At 31.8% G+C, this 23,199-nt stretch overlaps 4 protein-coding genes across 8 annotated transcripts; 3 read left to right on the top strand and 1 right to left on the bottom strand.

Annotated features, from left to right (window-relative positions):
- The first annotated feature begins 124 nt into the window (after positions 1-124).
- Positions 125-3,989, top strand: LOC106654823 (protein halfway). Its single transcript, XM_014374863.2, has 8 exons — positions 125-584; positions 1,593-1,896; positions 1,971-2,288; positions 2,375-2,544; positions 2,669-2,851; positions 2,938-3,096; positions 3,172-3,291; positions 3,356-3,989. The coding sequence occupies exons 1-8, from the start codon at positions 573-575 to the stop codon at positions 3,626-3,628; spliced, it is 1,539 nt and encodes a 512-aa protein (XP_014230349.1). The 5' UTR covers positions 125-572; the 3' UTR covers positions 3,629-3,989.
- A 497-nt stretch (positions 3,990-4,486) lies between these two features.
- Positions 4,487-8,559, top strand: LOC106654630 (probable serine/threonine-protein kinase DDB_G0282963). The gene is made up of 6 exons (XM_014374582.2): positions 4,487-4,992; positions 5,068-6,987; positions 7,061-7,246; positions 7,317-7,489; positions 7,743-7,852; positions 7,922-8,559. The coding sequence occupies exons 1-6, from the start codon at positions 4,930-4,932 to the stop codon at positions 7,975-7,977; spliced, it is 2,508 nt and encodes an 835-aa protein (XP_014230068.1). The 5' UTR covers positions 4,487-4,929; the 3' UTR covers positions 7,978-8,559.
- A 385-nt stretch (positions 8,560-8,944) lies between these two features.
- Positions 8,945-15,047, top strand: LOC106654863 (ubiquitin conjugation factor E4 A). The gene is made up of 15 exons (XM_014374947.2): positions 8,945-9,285; positions 9,542-10,142; positions 10,225-10,614; positions 10,691-11,017; positions 11,176-11,369; positions 11,791-11,901; positions 11,972-12,169; positions 12,658-12,775; positions 12,866-13,042; positions 13,113-13,258; positions 13,334-13,483; positions 13,556-13,799; positions 13,882-14,044; positions 14,404-14,608; positions 14,699-15,047. Exons 2-15 carry the CDS (start codon positions 9,579-9,581, stop codon positions 14,841-14,843), a joined length of 3,132 nt encoding a protein of 1,043 aa, XP_014230433.1. The 5' UTR covers positions 8,945-9,285; positions 9,542-9,578; the 3' UTR covers positions 14,844-15,047.
- Positions 15,048-15,150: 103 nt separating this feature from the next.
- On the bottom strand, positions 15,151-22,900 carry LOC106654864 (phosphoserine phosphatase). Of its 5 annotated transcripts, none has more exons than XM_014374951.2 (7): positions 22,573-22,900; positions 21,853-21,970; positions 17,634-17,774; positions 16,711-16,845; positions 16,235-16,380; positions 15,986-16,147; positions 15,151-15,813 (listed from the first exon to the last, which is right to left on the bottom strand). In XM_014374951.2, exons 2-7 carry the CDS (start codon positions 21,885-21,887, stop codon positions 15,725-15,727), a joined length of 708 nt encoding a protein of 235 aa, XP_014230437.1. In that variant the 5' UTR covers positions 21,888-21,970; positions 22,573-22,900; the 3' UTR covers positions 15,151-15,724. The 5 variants fall into 5 exon arrangements, with proteins under 5 accessions (XP_014230437.1, XP_014230434.1, XP_014230435.1 ...); XM_014374948.2 differs by lacking the exon at positions 22,573-22,900 and adding an exon at positions 22,033-22,106; XM_014374949.2 differs by lacking the exons at positions 21,853-21,970; positions 22,573-22,900 and adding exons at positions 18,599-18,789; positions 19,038-19,377.
- Positions 22,901-23,199: the final 299 nt, after the last annotated feature.

Raw genomic sequence — 23,199 nt, 5'->3', positions numbered from 1 at the left:
CTACTCATCGCAAACGCACAATATAATACGTATATATGCGACGGAGCTAAAAGAGCAGCAGTGCGAATATCACATATCGAGCAATGATCGAGGCGGAGCTACAGGCGCACATTTTATTTTAGTATATCGCGATCTCGGTTGGAGCTCGCGCGAGTAACCTCGACGTTATTCAGTGTCTTAGCCAATACAGTCGCGACGCTCTTGACGTTTTCAAGTTTACAATCTAAAACAATGCGTTCGTAAGCGGTCTAGCCGAGTGTGCCGAGATGAACGATCTAAACTGGAGCCGAATAATAGGATCTTGCGTTCGACCCGATCGGATTTCGACCGAGCAGCTCGGACACTGAAAGAAAATTCGTATCGACTATGTCTGCTTTTGTGCGTAGAATTCGATGCGTTTGCTTTTGTCTCGAGTAGTATTACAATCGAAGAAGGTCTATAATAGCGATCAGCGTCATGAAAATTTTAAGTACGAATTAGCCACAGGATAGTGGAGTAAACGAGTTTTTTCGATTCGAAGCTGCACGCAACAACTATTCATGGAAAAATAAGCCTTTATAACCAGTTATGAAATGGCGAGCGAGGTATATATACGCATTAAATAATGATAATAATACGCGCTAGATTACAATACGTATATGTTTAATCAGTTGCCACGTTATTTTTATTACAAGCAGATCTCGCTCTTAGCTCTTTCGGCCGATGAGTTATTCTTCGTTTCATGGGAAATACTTATTTTTCTACGCAGTTAATGTATTCGACCGTAAATAGTTTATTTATAAACAGCACGAGTTAATTTTTTTTTTTCAATTTAAACATTAAACTTTTTTGTCTCAGAGATGGGTAACAAAAAGCTCGCAAGTACGTTTGTTAATGAGGGGAAATCTTTTTTTTCCATAGAAAAAGTTTATCGGTAATTTACAGATCGATTCGCGCGCTGCGCCTAGGATGAGCAACTAGTATGGGAAAAAGCGGACCGGTTACATACGTAAATGAAAATAAATATTTAAATGAACGCTCGAATTAAAATAAGAATTTTTATTCTTATTTTAGACTTCATGTTGATAAAATCGTTTTACATTTAAGATGAATGAATAAAATATATTCAGACGAAATCTAAAATGTATTTTTCGTTTCGTTTTATTGTTCGATATATTAAATTTTCAAAAATGTTTTGTACGCTTTGAAGCTTTTTCAAATGTTCTCGTAAGTGAAATTTTTAGATTTTTTTATTGATCTGTTAGTTTTTTAATTTTGTAAATTTCCTGTAACGGAAATTACGAATGGCTTAAGCTTCAAGTTCTCAAGAATCCGGAAGTGTCACGTGTCTTATCTTCACGGACTTCATACATGCCCTGCTGTCGTGATTTTTTTTTGAGATCGAAATTTTTTATATGCGCGTGCAAGCTGGGTAATAGTTTCTTAATTTCGTTAGCGAGAACTCCTTTAATGACGGCATTATGACCAGTGGTACTATTGATTATGGTAATTCCGAAAAAAAAAAATTAGTGAAGTTTATATTATTCGTTTAAGGTTTGGTAATGAATGAAAAATCATAACAATTAAACATGGAAAAATTCATTATCTTTTAGGTGAAATGGGTAATTTTTTTGGCATTTCTCTACACAATCAGTGCCCGAACAGAAGAAGATCAGTTATCGATTACTTCATCGTTCGTGGCTGACAAAACCCCTTCGATTCCAACGAGCACTTCGAAATCGAGTTACAATGCGGTCTCGGAAAAGTGCTTTTATCGACCCGTATCGGATTGCCCCGCGCCGGGCCAATTACCATGCAAAAATCTCACCCTGAACAATGGTAATTCGGAAATCCATGGCATCATTTGTTGCAACTTGAATGACAGTCACAAACTAGATGATATTTTAGCACAAGCCAGTGAGTTTTTCAATTAATCGATTTTCTATTATAATCCGACTTATCTAATACTTACTTAAACTTTTTCGCTACAGATTTTACCGCTGCCAATGTGGCATATGTTCATATTATCAACTCTACTTTCGAATATTTGGACGCGAACGCCGTTCGCTGGAGGATGCTCAAGTCGTTGGCCATAACCGATGGTAAAATCAAGAGTATCAAAGGTCAATTTCGAATCATGACGCCGATAATTTGTCTCAACTTGTCGAACAATGGCCTACTAGAGATGGAAAACAATTCGCTCAGTCGCTTGGCTCAATTGACAATTCTCGATCTTTCTCACAATAACTTGACGCACCTTCCAGCTTTTCACATAATGACTGGGAGGGAACTGTGGCTCGATATCTCTGGTACGTATCAAATGTAAAGCTGCAAACGGACGCAGTGTCTAATTCAAAACGATTATTTGAAATTGGTTTTATGACTCTCATTGTAGGTTCAGATACTTTATTGTGCCATGATATTTATCAAAATATCAATAAAACAGGCGAAAATCAAATAGTCTTCAATCGTGAAAATGAAACTGTTTGCTCTTCTAGTAAAACTTGGCACTGGTTTAATGCCACTGCTCAAGTTCCCTTAAAACAAGTGCGATATTTGAGTTCTGTAAGTATGAATAATTTTTTAAGGAATTATCTTGTATTTTTATTATTACTTCTCAATATACCATCGCCTGCTACCGATTGATGTTACCACAGTGGAATTTAACATTGACTTAATAATACTTTAGCTTCAAACAGAGTGCCCTAGAGGAGAAAATTGGATGTGCATTTGTGAATTTAGCAGATTGGAACTTTTAAAGGATAAATTGCCAACATTTGCCGTTAGTGTGGATTGTAGCAATAGAAAATTGATGAGTCTTCCTAAGAAATTGCCACGCAATACTATATCACTGAATGTCTCTTACAATAATGTAAGAAATTTTTCGTCATTTTTTTTGTTAATCAGTCTCACAAAAAAATTAATTTATTGTTTACATTTCTTATTTGCCCCTTTAAGATTTCATCACTTGAAGAATTGAATACAAATCCTACATATAACGGTCTTCGAGAGTTCATTGCCGATTACAATTACATTTCATCCATAAACGCCCTGGAAGGCTCCAAATTTTTAGATAGTTATGCTTTTCTTAGTTTAAGACACAATGCTATTAAATCGGTACGTATTAATGCTCTTTTTTTCAATAGTAAATAAATAGACCTAATATTTTCAACGAATTGTTTATTGTTGCAGTTATCTTTTTATATATTAGCCGGTAATGTGAATGACAAAAGTTTTAGCAGTAATAGATACGGTATTCGTTTCGGTGGAAATGAATTGCATTGCAATTGTGATATGATAAAATCTTTGAAGGTAAAACTTCTCGAGATATAAAAAATAATTTTTTTAATTACTTCATAAACCGTGTTAATTGCAGGAATGGGTTCAAACCAGAGTTCTGGACTTTGATGAAGTGATGTGCGAACATGTCAAAGAGAGGGTCGTTGACCTGGAACCATCAAAAATGTGTAAAAGTCCAAGTGATTGGACAGACTATCTATTTTACGTAGCTGTTTTTGAAGGATTAGTTTTCATAAGTTTACTACTATGTTTTTCTTACGACTATTATAATTACAAGACAGTCGGCCGATTGCCGTGGGCAGCCAGAAAAATGCCTCGATTTCATTGTGGTTTATTATGTGAAACTTAAAGTAAATTGAATTTGTTAAGTTCAAGTGAAAGTGAAATTGAAGTAAATAGACTTGAATGAGATTTTAACGATATAATTGTTGTAATAAAATGTAATATTACCTCAGTGCGAACAAGATATCGTGAAAAACAAAGTTACTGTGGAACAAATATTACCGTTGCACAAAAATGATAATGGTGAGTATCATTTTTTTTAAATTTTAATACCAATTACCATGCAAAACAGAAACAAAGAGTAAAATTTATAATTATTTGTTAATATTCAAGAAATAAAAACTCTCTGTTTGAGCAGCTTTATAAAATTTGCAACTTTTTTGTACGTCTGATATATAAATTGTAATCAATAAAACACGCTTATTACAAGAAAATGATCGTAAAAACATTTTATTTATTTCAATACAGATTTCCATAACGCATATTTTTTATAATTAACTTTATTTTTGCGTAAAAGTTCCGATAAAACTCCTTTAACTCAAATTATTTTAACTTTATATATAATATATAGAATGCAGTTACATTGTATTAACTATAATTGAATTCAAATTTCACGCCGCGAGTGCAGGCTCAATTTGAGCGGGACAATTATTATCACCAGATCGCAGCATGTTGTGTATACACAACTATGACATTGCCCGTGTCAACACATCACATTTCACACCTACGTTTTCGATTAATAGAAAACATATATAAGAGTTAGTTCTTTTAAAATAATAAGATAATCGATGATCGTCCTAGTATAAAAAGTATCCGGTGCTGCTAATAAACTTTTTACGTTGATTCATACATTTAACCGAATGGCTCATAGTGTTTAAGTTCACTTATGCTCGATGCGAAAAAGTTGAATTATCTTTAAAGTTGTTACTGAAAATATACAGTTTATTGTGTATTGTGCGGTGTATGCTGTGAATTAAAACTAGCTCTTAATTTTTTTAAATTAAAAGAAGAGTGTTTATTCGTCGTTACTTCTAATTTTTTAAATGTAAACAATCTCTAATGTAACCCTTCGATTAATTGAAAGTAGGAACTATTTTAATCGGTTACCTTATACGAAATACGATGCACTTGAACACAATTTAATAAAAGTGTATACGGTTAAAGCAACGGAGTAAAATAAATAATGTAATAACAGTTTCTTCGTCCATAAAAAACTTCCATCGTTGAGCGTTATGCCGTCCACAGAGGTTATCGTCCAAATGCATGAAATTCAGAAATGATAATAAAGGATAAAGGATAGATTAAAAATCTATTGATAAATGGTAAACTTATTTTGAAAAAATTTTCTGTCAATTAACATTCCTCACAATGACTTCATCAATTTCTACTACTGGTACCAAATTATCAGATAATCCTCTTTTGCCACCACTTGTAAGAATATTTTCAAAACATTTTCATTTACCCAATAATCTTAAGTAAAAAATTAATAATTTTATTATTCTTTAGATAACTAATGATATTGCGGTTGAAATTCAGTATTATAAAAGCTTAGCTATTGCAGTTGCAGAAAGACTTAAAATTTTAGAAAAAGCAAAAGAAACTTTGGAAAAGAATCAAGGCAAGGTGATCAAAGATGTTCATGATATATGCTCTGAAAATGAAACAATAAAAAATTCATGTCTAGATAATAGTACAGTAGATAAATCTACTATACCATCAAGGGGGACTGAAAATGAAATGCTTATTAATTTTCCTACTAAAGATGAATGGAAAAATTCAGATCAAATTGATCATCCTGTAAATGAAAAGTCAACTATAAATTATTATAACCAAAAAATAGTTATGTATGAACAAAAAAGAAAACAAGATAAATCTAATTCTAATCAAGAAAAAGATTTAACTTATAATACTTTTCCTGGGGATAGTGTTTGTTCTGACACTATTACAAATAGTACAGATTTAAATCACTATCTTAACAGTTCCGCTTCAACAATAACAAACACTACAGAAACTACTCCTGAAAATGTCAAGCCACAAGTGCCTAAGACTTTAGATATTATTTCAATACCATATGATCAACAGAAAATTTTAGATAATTCTAAAGCTGATGGAGAAGTATCGAAATTAATTAGGCAAGGATCATATGTATTGGAGACACCTAGTCCCATATTATTAGCACACATGCAAAATAATGAACAACCGAAAAATAAAGAATATGAACCAACATCATCTCAAACAGCATTAAAACGTAAAGGTTGGAATATCAATCAAACAAAAATTGATTGGGAGTCTCAATCAGTTTCAGAAGAATCAAAACTATCGCGTATGAACTCTTATAGTAAAAGTAAAAAATTTGTTTACAGTTCTAGTCATAGAGAATGCAAGTCTGTTTCTAACTCAAAAACTGGATCGCCTTTGGATCTTGATCGATCATCCAAGTCTGTTGATTGCATTCAAGCAATGTTTGCAAAAGAATGTTATGCTCCAAAGACCATTAAAAGTAAAGTCACATCTTCTAATAGCAGACTTGCATCTCCATTAAACAGTAAAAACAGAAATAATACTCCTAAAAAATACAACAATGCCACACCGATTTTAAATATGGCTAATAAATTATCTAGTTCAATGGAAAGTTTTAATAATGTAAAACGTCAAACCAAACCTGAAAAAAAAATTAATAATGGTGTAATTGTTAAGAAAAACACTCAGCCTGAAACAGCAACAAAAAATGGTATCAGCTCTCAGTCAATGAAACCAAAACCAGCTGCAATATCTGAAAAAATTATTTCAGTTTTTAAAGAAATTCAAGATACGCATAGAAAACAAATGGATGAATTAATGTCTCGTCAACAAAAAGAACAACTTTTAATGCAAGATAATTTTAAGAAACAACAAATTTTGATGTTAGCTCAAATAAGAAAAGCTTTTCCTGATATTTCAATATCATCACTATCCGATATAATTTCACACAAGAGTATAGAACATCCAGATTCTCAATGTTCAAACGTGAGTAATAAAAGTATAGATTCCATTTGGCAAAAAAATTGTGACGACAGACTGCAAATCAATGGATCTAATGAAAATCAGAGAAATAATTCAAGGATTGAAAAGTATCCAACTGTTAATACTTTTTCAAACAGAAATAGCTCTGAAACTATAATTGATTATCAAAGTGACTCAAATACACTTAACATTTCTCAGTCCAATGAAAGCACTTGTCAAACAACTCAAACTCAAACTTCCAATGAATATCTACTTTCTACTCCATGCAATCAATTGATGGCATCAAGTGTTAAAACTTTAGATGATATGCCGGTTGGAAATTTCATGCACAGAAATTCTAATGTGAGTCGGCAGTTATTTTCTCATGATGGGAAATCTAACTCTGTTGCTATTTTTGATATATCTAACTATACAGAGCTTCATGTAAGTTATTTTTATTTTAAAAAATTCAAAAATTTTGATTTACTAATTTTGTCATAATTATCTTTATGAATAGGTCAAAGCAGTAACCATAATAAATTCTTATGTTAGAGGTTTCTTAGTTCGAAGATTGATGAAAACTGAGAAAATAATTGCTCTGAAAAATACTTATAGAGAAGCATTACATTGTATGTTAAGATTGCATGTAGATGCACCTCTTAACTTGCCTGAACTTAATTTTCATCAACGCTTGCAATTACAGGTAATTTAATCAAGTTAATTTATTGCAAGATTATAATCAATTAAAATTTTGTAAAAATTGTTTCTTTTAGTGTGATGCTGCATCAATGAAAATTGTTGATCTATTTTCTTGTCCTCCAGCTGAAAGAATGGAAATTATTGCTCATGATAGAGAACTTAGAAAGGCTCGTTCTGAAAGGCCGAATTCTGCACATTCATATTCTTTTGCAACTCAACGTACACTTGCAAGAAAAAAACTTAAAGAGTATGATTCTGATTGATTGTTTTATTTTATGCGCTCATTTTTATGCCATTGAAAATAAGTTAAAATTAAAAAAAGATTTATTATTTAGTAAACTGTTCATGTTTCAAATTTGTTATTTGATTTAACTTTGTATAAGATGAAGATTTAAAGAGATTCACAATTTTCAGTTAATACAAAAACATTTAATAAAGTTTTTTTGAATTAAAACACTTATGAAGTTTTCATGTAATTCATTTTTTTTGTTAAATTTCAGAATGGGAATCAGTCCCAATGCAATGATGACCAGATCTTGTCCTGTTCGTACAAAATGCTTAACATGGACATGTAATTCTAAAGAAAAGAAACTTACTACAAGTATGATAAGTATGTATAGAATTATCTCTTAAATAAGTTTCTTTATGAGTGTAATAGCTGTTGTATTTTACTTTTTAGATCATGGCATTAAAAGAAGTACAAGCACAGGTACAGTGAGAAGACCATGGCGATAAATCTCACTTTAAAGCTGGTTTAGTGGAAAATTCATTAGCAAATTATGATGATGAAAATTATGAGCAAAAATACCATTTTTGTGCCTACAGTATTTTTAAAGCAAGAAATAAAATTAATGTTATTACTTTTTATCTTGCAGCGTAATGAAATTCGCTTTTAAGAATGATTGTAATTGTAATAAGTTTGATGTTTGTGATAATTTTCATGCTATAAATCTAGCATATATTTTTTATTATTCACTCCTCTTGCTTTCTTGAGAATTTCAAATTACTTTTCTTGAAATACATTTTTTTAAGTAATTATTTTACTACTTAAACATGCGATTTTTTAGAAAGAATTACTTGAACTAAGTAATGAGTTATTAATATGTGAATTTCAAAATGAAACATAATTTTATATGTAAAATTACGTCCACTTGATAATCCTAGTTTATAAATTGAAACGTCCAAAGATTTAAAATAAACGTCATGATTCATATCATGTATAAATCTTTTTAGTGCGCTAATAATTATTTAAACCCTTGTTTCAAAATCTTACTCATACTCAAATTAAAACAACAAGTTCACAGACCAACTTCTAGTTAAATATTTTACTGATCAATTTAGATTCTTTTTGAAATTTTCAGAAAGGCTCATTTTTCAAAGAATAATTGTGAATATAATATTAATGAATTTGCAATCATACAATTAATTTGTTTAAATGAAAATTTGAAGTTTTACGCCACAAACGTCAATGACATTTGCTCGATGACAGTTGCTTGAGTTTGACATCTAAACAGTAAAAAACACAACCATTTAAATTTTTTGTTTGAATTAGCTCTTCAAATTTAAAGGGACCAAAATGAGAAAATTTCTCCGAAATAAACATAAACCACTTTGAGCCATGAACGAGCGATTTAATAAGTTCTTAGAACATATAAGATTGCGTTTGCGCGTATAATTCAGCCACGCGGGTCATGGCACCACACCGTTATATGCAGAATGCAATATGCACTCGGCCTTATTACATGACAGACAGCTGTTCAAGTTCATTTAATTTAGTCACCTTTTGCTATCGTGAAGTTTGCAGTCTGACGTGACGTGTCTATTATCTACACATTATATTCATTTTATCGTTTGACTCGAACTTTACGTGAAAAGTGATTAAAAAGCCATGGAGAATCACAAGTACAACGCAAGAACAGGCGTACATTTTCCGTACATGTGGTGTTTGTAGTGTGTACATAATATAAAATTACCAGTTGTAATCTTAAATCATTGTCGAAAAAACTAGTTGAAAAATATTGACGTAAAGAATAGTTAAGTGAGGTATGATCAGCTTATATTAACTTTACCTATTGAAAAAATTATTAATTTGTAGAGTCATTTCCAATGTTTACGTGTTTACGTTTATATTTTAGAGTAAAAGATGTGTAAAATTTTAGTATTTTCCAAATTCGTTTAACAGTGTTAGCAAAAATTGATCTATTTCTTATACTGCAAATATAATTTTTTTCTAAACAAAACTTATAACCTTGAAAAATAAAATTTGTATAATTTTAAATTTGAATAAAATTCTTTGCAGCTATATGTGAATATCCAATAAATATAAGTTTTTAAAAATGTGTGACAAGAAAAATATCAACCCATTTGCTGGTTTATTCTCAACTCCCAATCAGCTTTTGACCTCTCCACCAGAAAGTGATTTAACTATAAAGAAAATAAATGAAAATGAAGTTAAAACAGAAGATTCTACTGCTATTTGCTACGAGAAGCAGAGTACACAAAATACCAAAAAAGCCATTGAAACAGAGAAAGATGAACTTTTTGATGAATTAATTGCTGATGTTTTTGGAATTACTATGAAACAACATCATAAGGGTAAAAAACCAACTCGGCAGCTAATTTATATCAATACTGCTTCTGTTGATCGAGCCATATTTGAACGTTTACTTTTAACGGAGCCCAAATCTATGCTGATTTCAAAAGAAAATACTAAAGGACAAGATTTGGATAGTCATGTTGTACAAACTGAAATTATACCATATCTATTTGAAAGTTATAGTAGATTACAACGATACAGAATTAGTGATGGTGCTCATGACACTGTTGAAAGCATTCGTAAAATCATTATGTGCAATATTAGTACTGCCCTGCAAGTACCAGATATTTTTTCCAACCAACAGGTTTGTATTTTCTTTGATCAAACTAATGCTTCAATTTTTTTTAAAAAAAATTTAATAATCTTCAACTTTTTATTCTTCACAGATTCATTCACAATTTTTTGACTTATTCATGAATGAAAGTCTTTTTGGTTCTGATTTATTGTCATTTATTACTGGAATTGTAGAATATTTATGTGCAGAAAATAATGAAGTAGAAAAAGAAGAAGTTATTAGTATAGCCTTTAGCCCAATATTAGATAAAATTCAACAAGAAGCTTCTGCCAGTAATATACTAATCAAACAATATTGGTTTTCTATTTTACAAACTTTTGCATCAGTAGAACCCTTAGCAAATTTGATAATTAATCACAATAAACCCAAAAATACTACTGGAAGAGCTTATTCTGACACATTATTTGGTTCATTATTAAGTCTAGGATGTTTACCAAAAACACCTACTGCTAGATATGACTTTTTTGATAAACCTTTTCAGGTACAATTTAAAAACATCTTAAATAAATTTTTATTTACATTATTGTATTTTTAAAATTTTAAATGATGCTTTTTAGCAAAATTCTGCAGCTGAAGGAAATATATGGACTGCATTAGATTCATTGAGTGACTCACTTCATAAAGTTTTTCATACTTTACTCAAGTGTTCACCACGAGTACGTGATTTAACATTATCATGGTTGGGTGATTGTTTACAAGCTAATTCTAATAGAGGAAAATTATGGAACTCTCAAAATCTTATGAGTGATGGAGACATTACTACAGTATCAGATAATTTTATGCTAAACTTGGGAAATGTACTATTAAGACTATGTCAACCATTTTGCTCCAAACCAAATGATCCAAAAATTTTAAAAATAGACCCTACTTATTGTGCTGTTAAGGTAAGAATTTTTTTTTCTTCATTTGAATTCTATCAAGAACAAAATACTTTGTTTCATTGAATGAATTTTATAACAAGCTGTCACATTCATTTAACTAGAATATGTCGATGACAAATCCTATTTTTTCATATTAATAGAATTTTAATATTATATTATAGACACAAAATGTAGCTGAAGCTAAAGAAAAAAATGTCCACATGAAGGAAATGCATTCACAAACTTGCTTAATTCCTGTTCCTGAGGGAGAAGATAGACCTGTTGCAAAATCATTCAATTTTGTAACAGAATGTTTTTTTCTAACTCACCGTACATTAGAGCTTGGTTTTAAAGTTGCTTTGGATAAATTGTTCAAGTAAGTATTTGAATAATAATGATTTTTAGTTTCTTAATATTTTCTTAAAATAGTTATCATGATTACTGTCATATCAACAGCTTAAAAAATTTATTTTTCTCTAAAAAATAAAAATAAAAAATAGAAATTAAATTCTGCTAGAGATGAGCCTACGCAGATTTTGATGTCTATACATGCTACTTTATCGAATAATTTTCTCGTTATCTTAGACAATCTTATTCTGCTGACGCGAAGCATAAATCTTTATAATTGTTCCGGGATTTTTATTTTTATATTATTTTCGATCTTTTTAAAAAAAGAACTAATGATTCAGATGCAAAACAAATATCTAAACCCTTCATGATCAATTATTATTATCATTGTTATAATTAATTGAATTTAAACTCTTATTAAATCAAACTGTTTACCATTCGTAAAACAGAATCAGTCACGATTTGGCAAGAATCCAGAGGCTTTTCAACGATTCCAGATCGAATGCCAATACTGAAGTAAATGAATTTATCTCTCGCCGAATGGAATCAGAAATGACGAGGTAATTTTTTTTTTTTTTTACTTTATAGAAGATTGATTGAATTTAACAATTATACTTCCCTTTTATAAAGGTATTTATCATATCGAGTCAGCTTGTTAACTCCCGAAGTACTCGGTGTGTTTGCAAAATTCCATGCTGCAAGTGCGTTCTGGCTAGCACAAGTAAATATGGATACAAGGTCTCTTGGATTAAATGAAGAAAATTATGCTCCAAATGAGTACAGGTCAATTACATTTCCATTGCCAGATGCAGCTCCTTTAACATTAAGGTAAATAATAGAATTTAATAAATTTAAATTAAGTATGAATTAATAATAGTTATTTATGTAACAAGTGCCCAAAAGGCGTTTTTGGGCACGAGTGTGCGGAAAAAGACACGAGTGCCGGCTATGCCGGCACGAGTGGGTGTTTTTTCCGCACACTGTGCGCAAAAAGCTGGGCACGTGTTGCATACAAAATTTTATGCAATAGGAGACGAAAAATACTTTCATTTAAATGAGGCGTTTTACCGCACACCCGTGTCCAAAATGAGGCATTTTACCGCACACAAGTGTCCAAAAACGCTTTTTGCGCACTAAAAAATGTGCGAAAAAAGACATTTTTCGTCATACTATTGCATGAAAAGTTTTAACAACTTGATAATTCGAATTTTTTGAGGTCTTTTTACATTTAAAAAAATTATATAGTACTTTTCGATAAAATGATACGACTCAAAAATCTATTGATATCAAATAAATTAAACTTAAATCTGTTTCAGATGTATTCCTGAATTTGTTGTGGAAAATCTTGTATCATTTTTATGCTTTCTTCGACGATGGTGCCCTAATATTTTTGAAGAACAAGGACCCAATTTTTTGAACCCAGTTTTGACTCAGGTAAAGTACTGAAAATTTATTATTAATCAGTAGTTTGAAATCAACATCACGTATTCTAAAAATTTTTATCGTAATTGTAAAAAATATTAGATCGTAATTCTTATGAATTCGCCGACTCGTTTGTACAATCCACATTTGAGAGCTCGTCTGGCTGAAGGACTTGAAGCTCTTTTGCCTAACAATGATGAAGTACAAAATCAGACAGCACCTTCCCTAGGTACTTTTCATAGACAACAATTGTTTATTGGCCACCCTTACAAGCAAATGGTAAATTAAATCATTATATAGTCAAGAATTACAAGTTTTCTCGTCACTTTAATTCGGTTTTAATTTACAGATTGTACCAAGTTTGTTACATGTATTTGTAAGCATAGAAATGACTGGACAAAATGTTCAATTCGAACAAAAATTCAATTATAGACGGCCTATGTACATTGTCATGTCTTATTTATGGAAACTACCCGAACACCGAGTCAGTTTCAGGTAATTAAAAAAAATTAGTTTACTGCTCAAAAATATTGTTACACATTGACAAATTGAAATTCTTCTAATTTATAGGGAACTAGCTCTAGAAGCTGAAAATAACATGGAATCTGTACAGCCACCATTATTTTTAAGATTTATTAATCTTTTGGTAAATGATGCGGTATTTTTGCTCGATGATGCACTGTCAAATATTACTCAATTGCGACAGATGATGCATGCCAGGTACTTGAATTTAAATTAATTTTATAAAAAATTATGAAAAATAACGAGTAATAATTTCATTTAAACTAATAGGGATAGTGGTGAATGGGAAAAGTTGTCTCAACAAGAAAGAGAGCAGCAGACATATTATTTAGAACATATTGGAATGATTGCACGATTTGACAACATTTTAGGGCGAGAAACGATACAAACCTTAAAAATGTTGACATCGGAAATCAAAACTATATTCTGTCATCCTACTATGGTAGACAGAATAGCTGCGATGTTGAACTACTTGCTTTTACAATTAGTTGGACCGAATAAAAAAAATTTAAAAGTAAGTGCTTCGTTTCGTCGTAAAAATTTGTTGTGAATTCAATCAAATTAATAAAAATGTAATTTTTTCTACAAACGTAAAGGTGAAGAGTCAAAAAGAATATGAATTTGATCCTGCAAATCTTGTTCTGAATATATGTGAAATATTTATCAACTTGAGTGAAAGTGACAATTTTACATTAGCTGTGTCTCAAGATGGAAGATCATACAGTCCAGAGCTATTCAATTATGCTTCTGATGTTTTAGGTAACTATTTTACAATTCAGTTGATAGTCAAATAAAACTGCATAAAATCATTACGTGGATCTGATGTGATGCATTATTCATTGCTCTGAAAAAGTCTTGATCAATATATTTGAAAATTTATCAATTGGGGTCAATTACTCAATTTTTCTTTCAAATTTTTTAAAATATAAAAACCACTTTTTTATGGAATTTTCAGATTATTTTCATCTACATTTTTCATTAAAATTTGTTACTTATTGCAATACTTCATTTCATAAAATTCAATTAGTATTTTAGACATATTTTTAAAATTAAATATATTTTCACAAAAGTTTCATTATTTTGTCGAATATTTTATTGATTTATTTGAATGTTTCAAGTTCGAATCGGAGGCTGTGGAATATTAGGTAATCTACAGCAGTTTGCAAAAAATGTGGAATTGGCAGCGGCCCAAAAGAAGCAAGAAGAAGAAATTTTGGAGAATATTCCAGACGAATTTTTAGATCCTATAATGTCAACTTTAATGTCCGACCCTGTTATATTACCCTCGTCGAAAACTGTAGTTGACCGTCAAACAATAGCAAGGTATACATTTTTTCGATATTGTATGCAAGAATGCAAATTTAAACGAAAAAATTTTCTAACAATCCATTGTGTATATTCTATCCATTACAGACATTTATTGAGTGACCAAACTGATCCGTTCAACCGATCTCCTCTTACAATGGACATGGTCAAATCAGACATCGATCTTAAAAATAAGATCCAAGAATGGATCGAACAGAAAAAAAAAGAAAAACACGTGGTTACCGAAGATTGAGTTAGAAAAAAGTTATGCACAAGTTATAGCTGTTTTACGAATATTTAATATTCTTGTTACAAGTACAAAATTTACAAAATTAACTTGACAGGACACTTTAAACAAAAGTATACGCTCGAAATAATAATTTTAGAGTAATATTCATTGAACAAGTAGTGTAGTTTTCGGTGCGGTTAAATTATTATGTTCAGTGTATAATGGATCATGTTATTAATTGTAAATAATAAAATCTATTCTCTATTTATTTTAAGAGTGCAATAAAAATAAATTTTTGTTATTAGTTGTTACGATTAATAAATAAAAAAACTTTTTAAACTGATGAATTATTATTAGACAATATAAATATATTTCATTTATTATCATTATGCGAAGATTTGCTATTGCACTTAGTACTTTTAACAACATTAATTTATATATAAATCTCAAAAATATTTGACAATCAAAAATGTTGCTGCCAGGCATCCTCACATAATAATGTGTATCTATATAAAAAATACTGTCAGTAATATTTACACCTCCGTATACTACTAATTTTCCATAAATGATTGTAGGATAGATCATCCATTTTAGGATACATCGAAACCAGTGCGGGATCAAATGTTTTTGAACACATCTCCTGCGATTTGCGTAAAATATTTTCTTTAAAGACTTTACGACGACCCGAATAACAATAAAACAACGGTACCCTTACAAATTCTTGAAAAAAAATTCAGTTGAGAGCAGAGAAAACGTATGGGGAAATTTACACTAGCCTCGGCACCTCGTCAAAAAAAGGTATTCTAAAAAATATTTTAACACTTGACAAGTGTTTGTACGATATTTGCATATATCTAAGACACTCCAACTACCAGTTGCACTAGTTTATTTAATCCGTATGATTTTCATAAAGCGGCCTCGAGGTCCTTGAAGTCCATTATAAACCACGGAGCTCGCTGTTTTACACTGTCTCTTACTACGTTACCTCCATATCCTATGAAAAAAAAAATTTAATTAACATATAAATCTGATTTACAGTTAGATAAAAAATTGAAATTTTGATCAATTTAATAATGAATTTATGCGTTACTCTAATGGGATTGAGTTCAAGATTTCATTTTTTCATTTATTATACAGAACATGCATATTTTCTTTTAATTACGTACCAATGAAAGCAGCTGCAGGAGGGCAAGCCTCTAAATCTGTGGCACCATCGCCTATATGTACAACGGTTTTGTAGCCTTTTTCTTCTTTTAATCTTCGGATAACTTCAGCTTTTCCACCAGTTTGAGATGTTGGTTCGTTTTCATCGAAACCAGCATATTCGCCTGAAATTAAAATAGAGCTTACTCATGTAATTACATGAAATCATTTTAAACCAAAAAATTATGCGAAAAAAGTGTTTTTTTCTGTACCTGTGAAATAAAACTTCAATCGATTAGCTCGCACGTTTTCCAGTGGAATATTAAGTTGTGCGGCAACTGGCGCTATCAAACAGTGGAAACCACCAGAAACGAGGTAAACATTTTTTTTCTGATTCTGTAATGCTTGCACCAAAGACCTAAAAAAGATTTTTATTATTTAATTTACAGAACATGTGTTTCAAATAATTAAAATCTTAACGTTTAATTACAACGGAAAAAATTGTACAAATTTTGAGATTTAATAGTCTACAAATATCATTAAATATTTATCGATATAGTTACTACTTTTCCGATTTTTAATATTATTTTAGAATTTGATTTTGTATAAACTTTTGTACATCGATTTTAAATAACTTTAATTTTAAAAATAGCGAAAAAATAATTGCAAATTTGCATTTTCATTCCAATTAAATAGTACTCGTTTTATATATTATGTATTAATAATAAAGTTTGTGCATATTTCTTACTTGATTCCTTGTGTTAGTTTTGGTGGGTGTGTGCGAAGAAATTCTGTGATTTGTTTGATGCTGGGTTTTATAATATTTAGCCTGACAGCCAGCGATTGTTGAAACGTCATATTACCTTGCATTGCCTGTTTGGTTCTGTAACAGTGGAAAAATTTACCAATTAAGTCTACGCTTGAGTATTTAACGTAGAATCGGATGGATTGGTAATCGTTGAAATTTCCAAGTATAAAGTCATACTAAAATGTTTAAAATATTTTATTATTCATTACGCAAAAATTAAAATTTGCATTGGGAACTTTAACGAATTTTTTTCTGATCCATTACTTTAATAATCATGTTTTTTACAACTTTTTAAAATTCTATATCTAAATAAACGATTTCGATTAAAACTATTAAAATTTAAAATGAATGTTAGAATAATTAAATTTTTTTTGATTGTTTGAATGAACTATGACACTGATATACGTAGGTGCTGTAATAAATAATTCCAACGGAATTTTCATTGTTTGCGAAGCCGAGTTTGCGTTGACGCGTTCTTATAAATGCTTGTTTTCGAACATGCATACTTCACTTCCAGTCCATTCAAACAAAATGAGCAAATTTAATTTTCTAATTTTAGCATCTTCGATTACAAATGATTAGACCGGGAACCACTAATTTTGAAATAACGTTTATGAATTTCAAACGATATATTGCGAGTAAACTTTTGAATATTGAAAGCGCTTTAAAAAATGTTAACTTGACCACATGAGCTTTAATATTTTGCAAACTACTATCGATTTGATGCGTATGACGTAAATTGATCTACGGCAATTGATAACCATTGTAAATTAGTTTCGCTCTTCCGATAATGATTGATTTAACCAGAATTGAATGCTTTTTCTTAAAAATTTAAAATAAAAAAAATAATTATTAATACTTACAGTAGAGCAACTTGATCGCCTTTTCCGCAAAATTTGGCCAGCTCATCGATGCCCTCTTCCGTGATGACCGTCGAGTCGACGTCGAAGCAAACGGCATCGGCAAGCCTCCATACCATTTTTACTTCGTCCAGATTGGCCATCCTGTTTTCCGAATTCGCAGTGCCCATAAAGAGACACAAGAAAAACGTTATTATTAATAAACGAATTAGCAAGCAACAATTAAACAAAAACGACGACATGTAAGGCTACTTATACAAAAACAAACGCGAGAGTTCGCGCGAACAAGTGGCTCTCGCGGTTTAGTTTCAACTAAAGATAACGTGAGTCAATCGATTTGATTTCTTTATAGTTTTTGACGTCAAGTTGTTTGTGCCACGCATGATGTGCGCTCATGAATAATAGCAAGTTTTCATGATAATTAACTATGCCGAAATAATGAGCGAATGTAATACATTAAATATCTCGCGTTGAGAGCTATTTTTCAATTTATTTACTGCGTTGTAAACACTTTCATTGCATTGCGGAAGTTCAAGTACTCTGCATCTCGAAGGGATGCTTGTAATTTTATTTTTTCAACGCACTAACTGAAATAATGTCAAATAACGTGTATGGCAATCAATCACTTTCAAGTTAGTCCATAGCGATGTTTACGTAATATTACAATATCTGCGAGTGAAAGACATTGACCCCCAGCCGCGATCGCTATTTATTTTAGTATACACGGATGCAAAGACAAAATTTATCATTTTATATATAAGCCGAGTTGATATATTTACAGATAAACAAACAATGTTTGTGATTCAAGTTATTCGTAAATAACGACGTTTATTTATAAAAAAAGAACTTTGTCTTTGATCCGAGCCGAAAACGCAACATTCGAAACACAAAAGCTCGGTATACGGATATGCAAGTTAAAAGCTCTCTCTCTCATCTCATGCACACGCATGCGGCGGTGGCGGCGGTACCTTGAACAGAGCGTATTTTTCAAGAGCGGGCAAAATCGATGCAGCAACCTTGAACTTAACGCGGCGTGTACCCCTGCAGCGACGGCGTGAGTCGCCGCGAAGTTCGAGGCTAGGAAGCTCATTCAAGGTCGCGTTGAAAACAGCCCCCAGAGCTGCTGTTATACTCTCTCACTGGACTACCACCAAAAAGACTGAAAGCTCGTTTACAATTGGTTTCACAATGTTCATGAATACACATAATCGTGGAGGAAAAAATCGGCTCGGAAAAAAGTCGAGAGCCAACGACGATGATGATGGTGCTTGCGCATGAAAATACAATATCCATTTTGAAATTGTTTGAAAACGAATGTGTCGTGGTGAATTAGAGGGTGAAGGCGAATACATGATAATTTATATAAATATATAGAGAACTCGTGCATCGTTCGTGGAAATAACTTGCCTGAATTCTTTTCTGTGTGTTAAAGCAAAAAATTTAATAGAGGTGTGTGGCGTTGTGACGACGCAAGCCGATCTCCGAGTTAATTATAATCTGCGGGATTGGCTTGAGTAATTCACACGTGGACAGACCGCGAGAGCAGTTACGTATTCTATCAGCGTTGCCGCTCGTTCTAATGCTATCTATCTACTCGTCATTGGTCCGACGACGCAACAGTCGTCTCGCGGCAAGATAACAAGCAAAAGACCGTGTGGTATACGCGCGAGTCTGCGCAGGCCGCGCGCCAACTTATCACGTGAACTTATATATATGACGAAGTGTATTGAGGATATATCGGCGTTTAAACTGCGTCAAATCGGACCGATAATTGTTCAAAGTTACTCTGCCCAATTGAACATCGAACGTAAATAATGCCGACTAAAATTTTCTGAAATGTTTATTCTACGTTGCTCGATGAAATGTAATTGTTCGTCACAGTTTTGTACCGGAAGTTGCCTCATCTTTCCCCGAGGAAAATAGTTTTAGTCTCACCACCTAGAGTATTATACCCGAGAAACAAATGTAAACGAGCTTTTTTTGCACGCACAAAAGTTTAAAAATAACTTTAAATTTCAACTTTCTAGGTTACAGAGCTATAAACAATAAAATTGAAACTTTTAATTAATATATCGCAAAGTATAATATACCTTGCTTACATTAAGAAAAAAACATCCCAAAATTATCTGTTTTATCTCAAAATGACTTGTAGAATTGAGGAAGATGTGTAGATTACTCAGAAGCTTAATTAACATGTAAAAAAGTTGAAGCTTTTCGATTAATAATACATCGCATACCTACTTAAGTCGATCAAAAGTTAATGAACCAATAATAACTTCATTTTTAAATTTGTTTTGTAAACAATTTTGAAAGCCATTGTACTATCTGAAGTTACGAATTTGAAAATTTTCACATTTTTCGTAATTTTGAATGAATTTTGAATTTATTATTTTTAATTGACTGGAAAATAACAAAATAAAATCGATTTTGCCTATTCATTTTGATTTCCCCAAAATCATCTCAGATAAAAGGTTAATAGCAAAGTGTTTATACTTCATGCGTACGGAATTATACATGCATGATTTTTTATCTTTCAGTTTATATATCTAGTCTCAAGTCCACCGGTAGTTGTATCGGATCTTAAGAGAAAGTTCCGCTCAAAGATATACTAATCACAATTTCTTAATTCTTCGGTCACGGAAATTTTTGGTAAATTTTTATTTCTTAGTCAAAAAATAGTTAAATTTTTCCATGATACAAATGACACTGAAACACAGTTGAAACATCACATGGCAATATTTATAGAAATGATGTGTAAATTAATTTGAATATTTAAAAAACGTTCACTTGTAAGGTAAATGATTTGAGTTTTAAATTCCCAATTTTTGGCAAAATAACGCACTAATACCTTTGAATTTTGTCTTTTGCGATTACAAGGGTTACGAAATATAATAAAATGTCAGAAAAAAGATTTATAAAGAGTCATTAATTTATTCTGTTAATTGAAGGTACTTGTGCCCGATAATATTCAAAACATATAATATTCAAGATGTGTGCCGCTACATACTATCAGCACATTTTCTTGTTTAATAATATTAATTTTTTATCGGTCAATATACTTCAATGGTTGAAGAATTTAGTAATTACGAATAAGATAAGCAACTAGTAAGGAAAAAAGTCGTCTAATCAACTAGCGTATAAAATACTTGTTTCATACTGAACTTAGTTGAACAAAAATTCGTTCTGAATGTTTATTCATACTTTTAAATTTAACTGTATACTTAAATCTTTACTTCGAACCATATCGATTTAAAAATAAATATCATTAAATTTCATAATCAACACCACCTGGCTCTTTTTATTTGATATATTCTTGCGCGTAAACAGTGACTTTTATTTCAAAACGATTTTGGTAAATTGAAAAATTTAATGCCAGATTTTCTGCGTTATAATTAAAAAAGTATCTATATTATCAATTATGTATTGATTATCTATTAATTTTAAAGATATCTCTTTTCATATAAAAATAATTAAATAAAAAAATCGATATCAGACACAAAAATATTGGATGCTACTGTCCATGAATATAACTCGTCTACTGTTGTAATAAACAAATTAGCTAAAAATGAACAACTAATTTTCGAATCAGAAACTCATCTCCTTGACACTGTCATTCTAAGATAAGCAAAACTGCACTAATAAGAAAAATATCATAATATGTAAGTCAAGGTTTCAAAAAATTTACGCCAAAACGTGTTTCGAAAGAAACCGACTCTACATTCCTACTTTATAGCAATAAATGATGTCTTCAGATTATAAAACTTTCCGTTTCCTTCGGCACTAATCAAAATTGTTAAGATATGTTACTACCCTATAAGCACACGATGAAGTAATACAATGCAGAAAGATGATTTGGGAAAAATCCAGAACATTTCGTTATAGAGCTAGCGAACGAGGGAATATCAAAACTACATTTTTTACATTCAACAAATGACATTTCCGATAGAAACGAATCTAATCGTTCTTTTCAAATTTGATTCTTAATATATATGTTAGTATATTGCTCTGATTATATCATGCATACAAGAACTTGAAAGGGTCGGCGAACTTATGAAAACGAAAAATAATGTCTTTGATCAGATATTTGAACTAAGTTCATCGCGAAAAAAAATTTTCTTGCTTGCATCGCATCATTATTTCGGCGTTAATTTTTGTTTTTTTTTTTTTTTTATCGATTGAACTCATGTTGCATTGTAAAGATTATTCGTTTTTGATAACTTACCTAGATGCTTCCCTTTTATACGTTCCTTTCGTCATTTTTACGAAGAAGTTTGCTGACCAAGACGATAGCAAACCACGATGATAAAAGATTGGCTTTATGCTAAAGCGATTTAGTATTGCTGGAAAAGAAAATCGATCATCAATGTTTGTACTTTATATTAGGTATAAATTTGTGCACTACTTTTATAGAAACGATTGAATTTGCGCATCAACAAAGTGTTGATCAGTAGATGTCAATTAAATATCAGCAGCCGTGCTGTTTTGTCGAACAATTGACGCGCTGAGAAGCGAAGCAGATTCAGGAAAATCGTTATTGCCGATTTTTAAACCTCCTTCCGATCGAATCAGCTCGTTTATCGGTTGCATACGTTTTCAACGTGATTGATAAGGCGAAAATATGCCCCTGCGATGCGAGCGCGAGGCATATATAGATAAATCACACCGAGACTTTGATGCGAATAAATCATTGCTTCATGAAAGCGCGAGTTCTATAAATTCGAAATCGAAACGGATGCACGTCTCCGCGCGCGATATACCATAATGTCTGGTTGCGCGTACTAACGTCAATTGCACTGTAATATTTGAGCGGCGTATCACACAAATTTCACAAACTTTCGTTGGTTGCGTGCGCGCGCGCTCCAAAGGCAGATCGGCTGATTTTATGTATTAAAAAGTCAAACAATCGGTATTCAAACAGAGTAAAAAAAAGCGACGCACTCACCTGTTGACGCCACTATTGACGGAATCTATCGATGTTTCTCAAGCGATGCAGCAGCAGCAGTAGCCTTGGCAGTAGAGCAAACACACTATTATAACACGTTGTACGCAGTGTACGCGAAGCCGAAGCGAAAAATTTAAAGCGAGTGAGCGGCGCTGTTTACGAGATCGACGATGGACAGCTAGTGATCCGATATCTGCCGATGCGTTCGAATTATATCGGCAAAAGAGCGCGCCGAGCTAGGAGTCGCACTACTACTACGACTACTACTACTACTACAACTACTCTTGCTCTCTTTCTTTCTTTCTCTCGTAGTAGTAGAGTAGCTGTTGACAACGATCGCTGCTGCAGTGCGCGCGTGTGAGAGTCTTCGGTCTCTGCCTGGCAGTCGTCGTCGCAATCGTTCTCCTCGAAGCAAAGTCTCTTCTCTTATCTCCGCGCGCGCGCAACACTTGTTGGCTGGTGTAACTCTTTTTTTTATTCCCCACACGAACTGAAAATCCGCGCGCGGTATTTCACGCGCCTCGCTTATATATATATATATATATAATAAACTGATTATTGCCGAGCGCAGCAACTCTCCGCCGTCGACCCCAGCGATCTTTGTGCAGCAGCAGCAGCGGCAGCAGC

Source organism: Trichogramma pretiosum, unplaced genomic scaffold (genome assembly GCF_000599845.2).
Source record: "Trichogramma pretiosum strain Unisexual culture from Peru unplaced genomic scaffold, Tpre_2.0 scaffold63, whole genome shotgun sequence".
Classification (NCBI taxonomy): domain Eukaryota; kingdom Metazoa; phylum Arthropoda; class Insecta; order Hymenoptera; family Trichogrammatidae; genus Trichogramma; species Trichogramma pretiosum.
The sequence above is the reverse complement of the archived record's forward strand: the minus strand, read 5'-3'. Positions and strand labels throughout refer to the sequence as shown.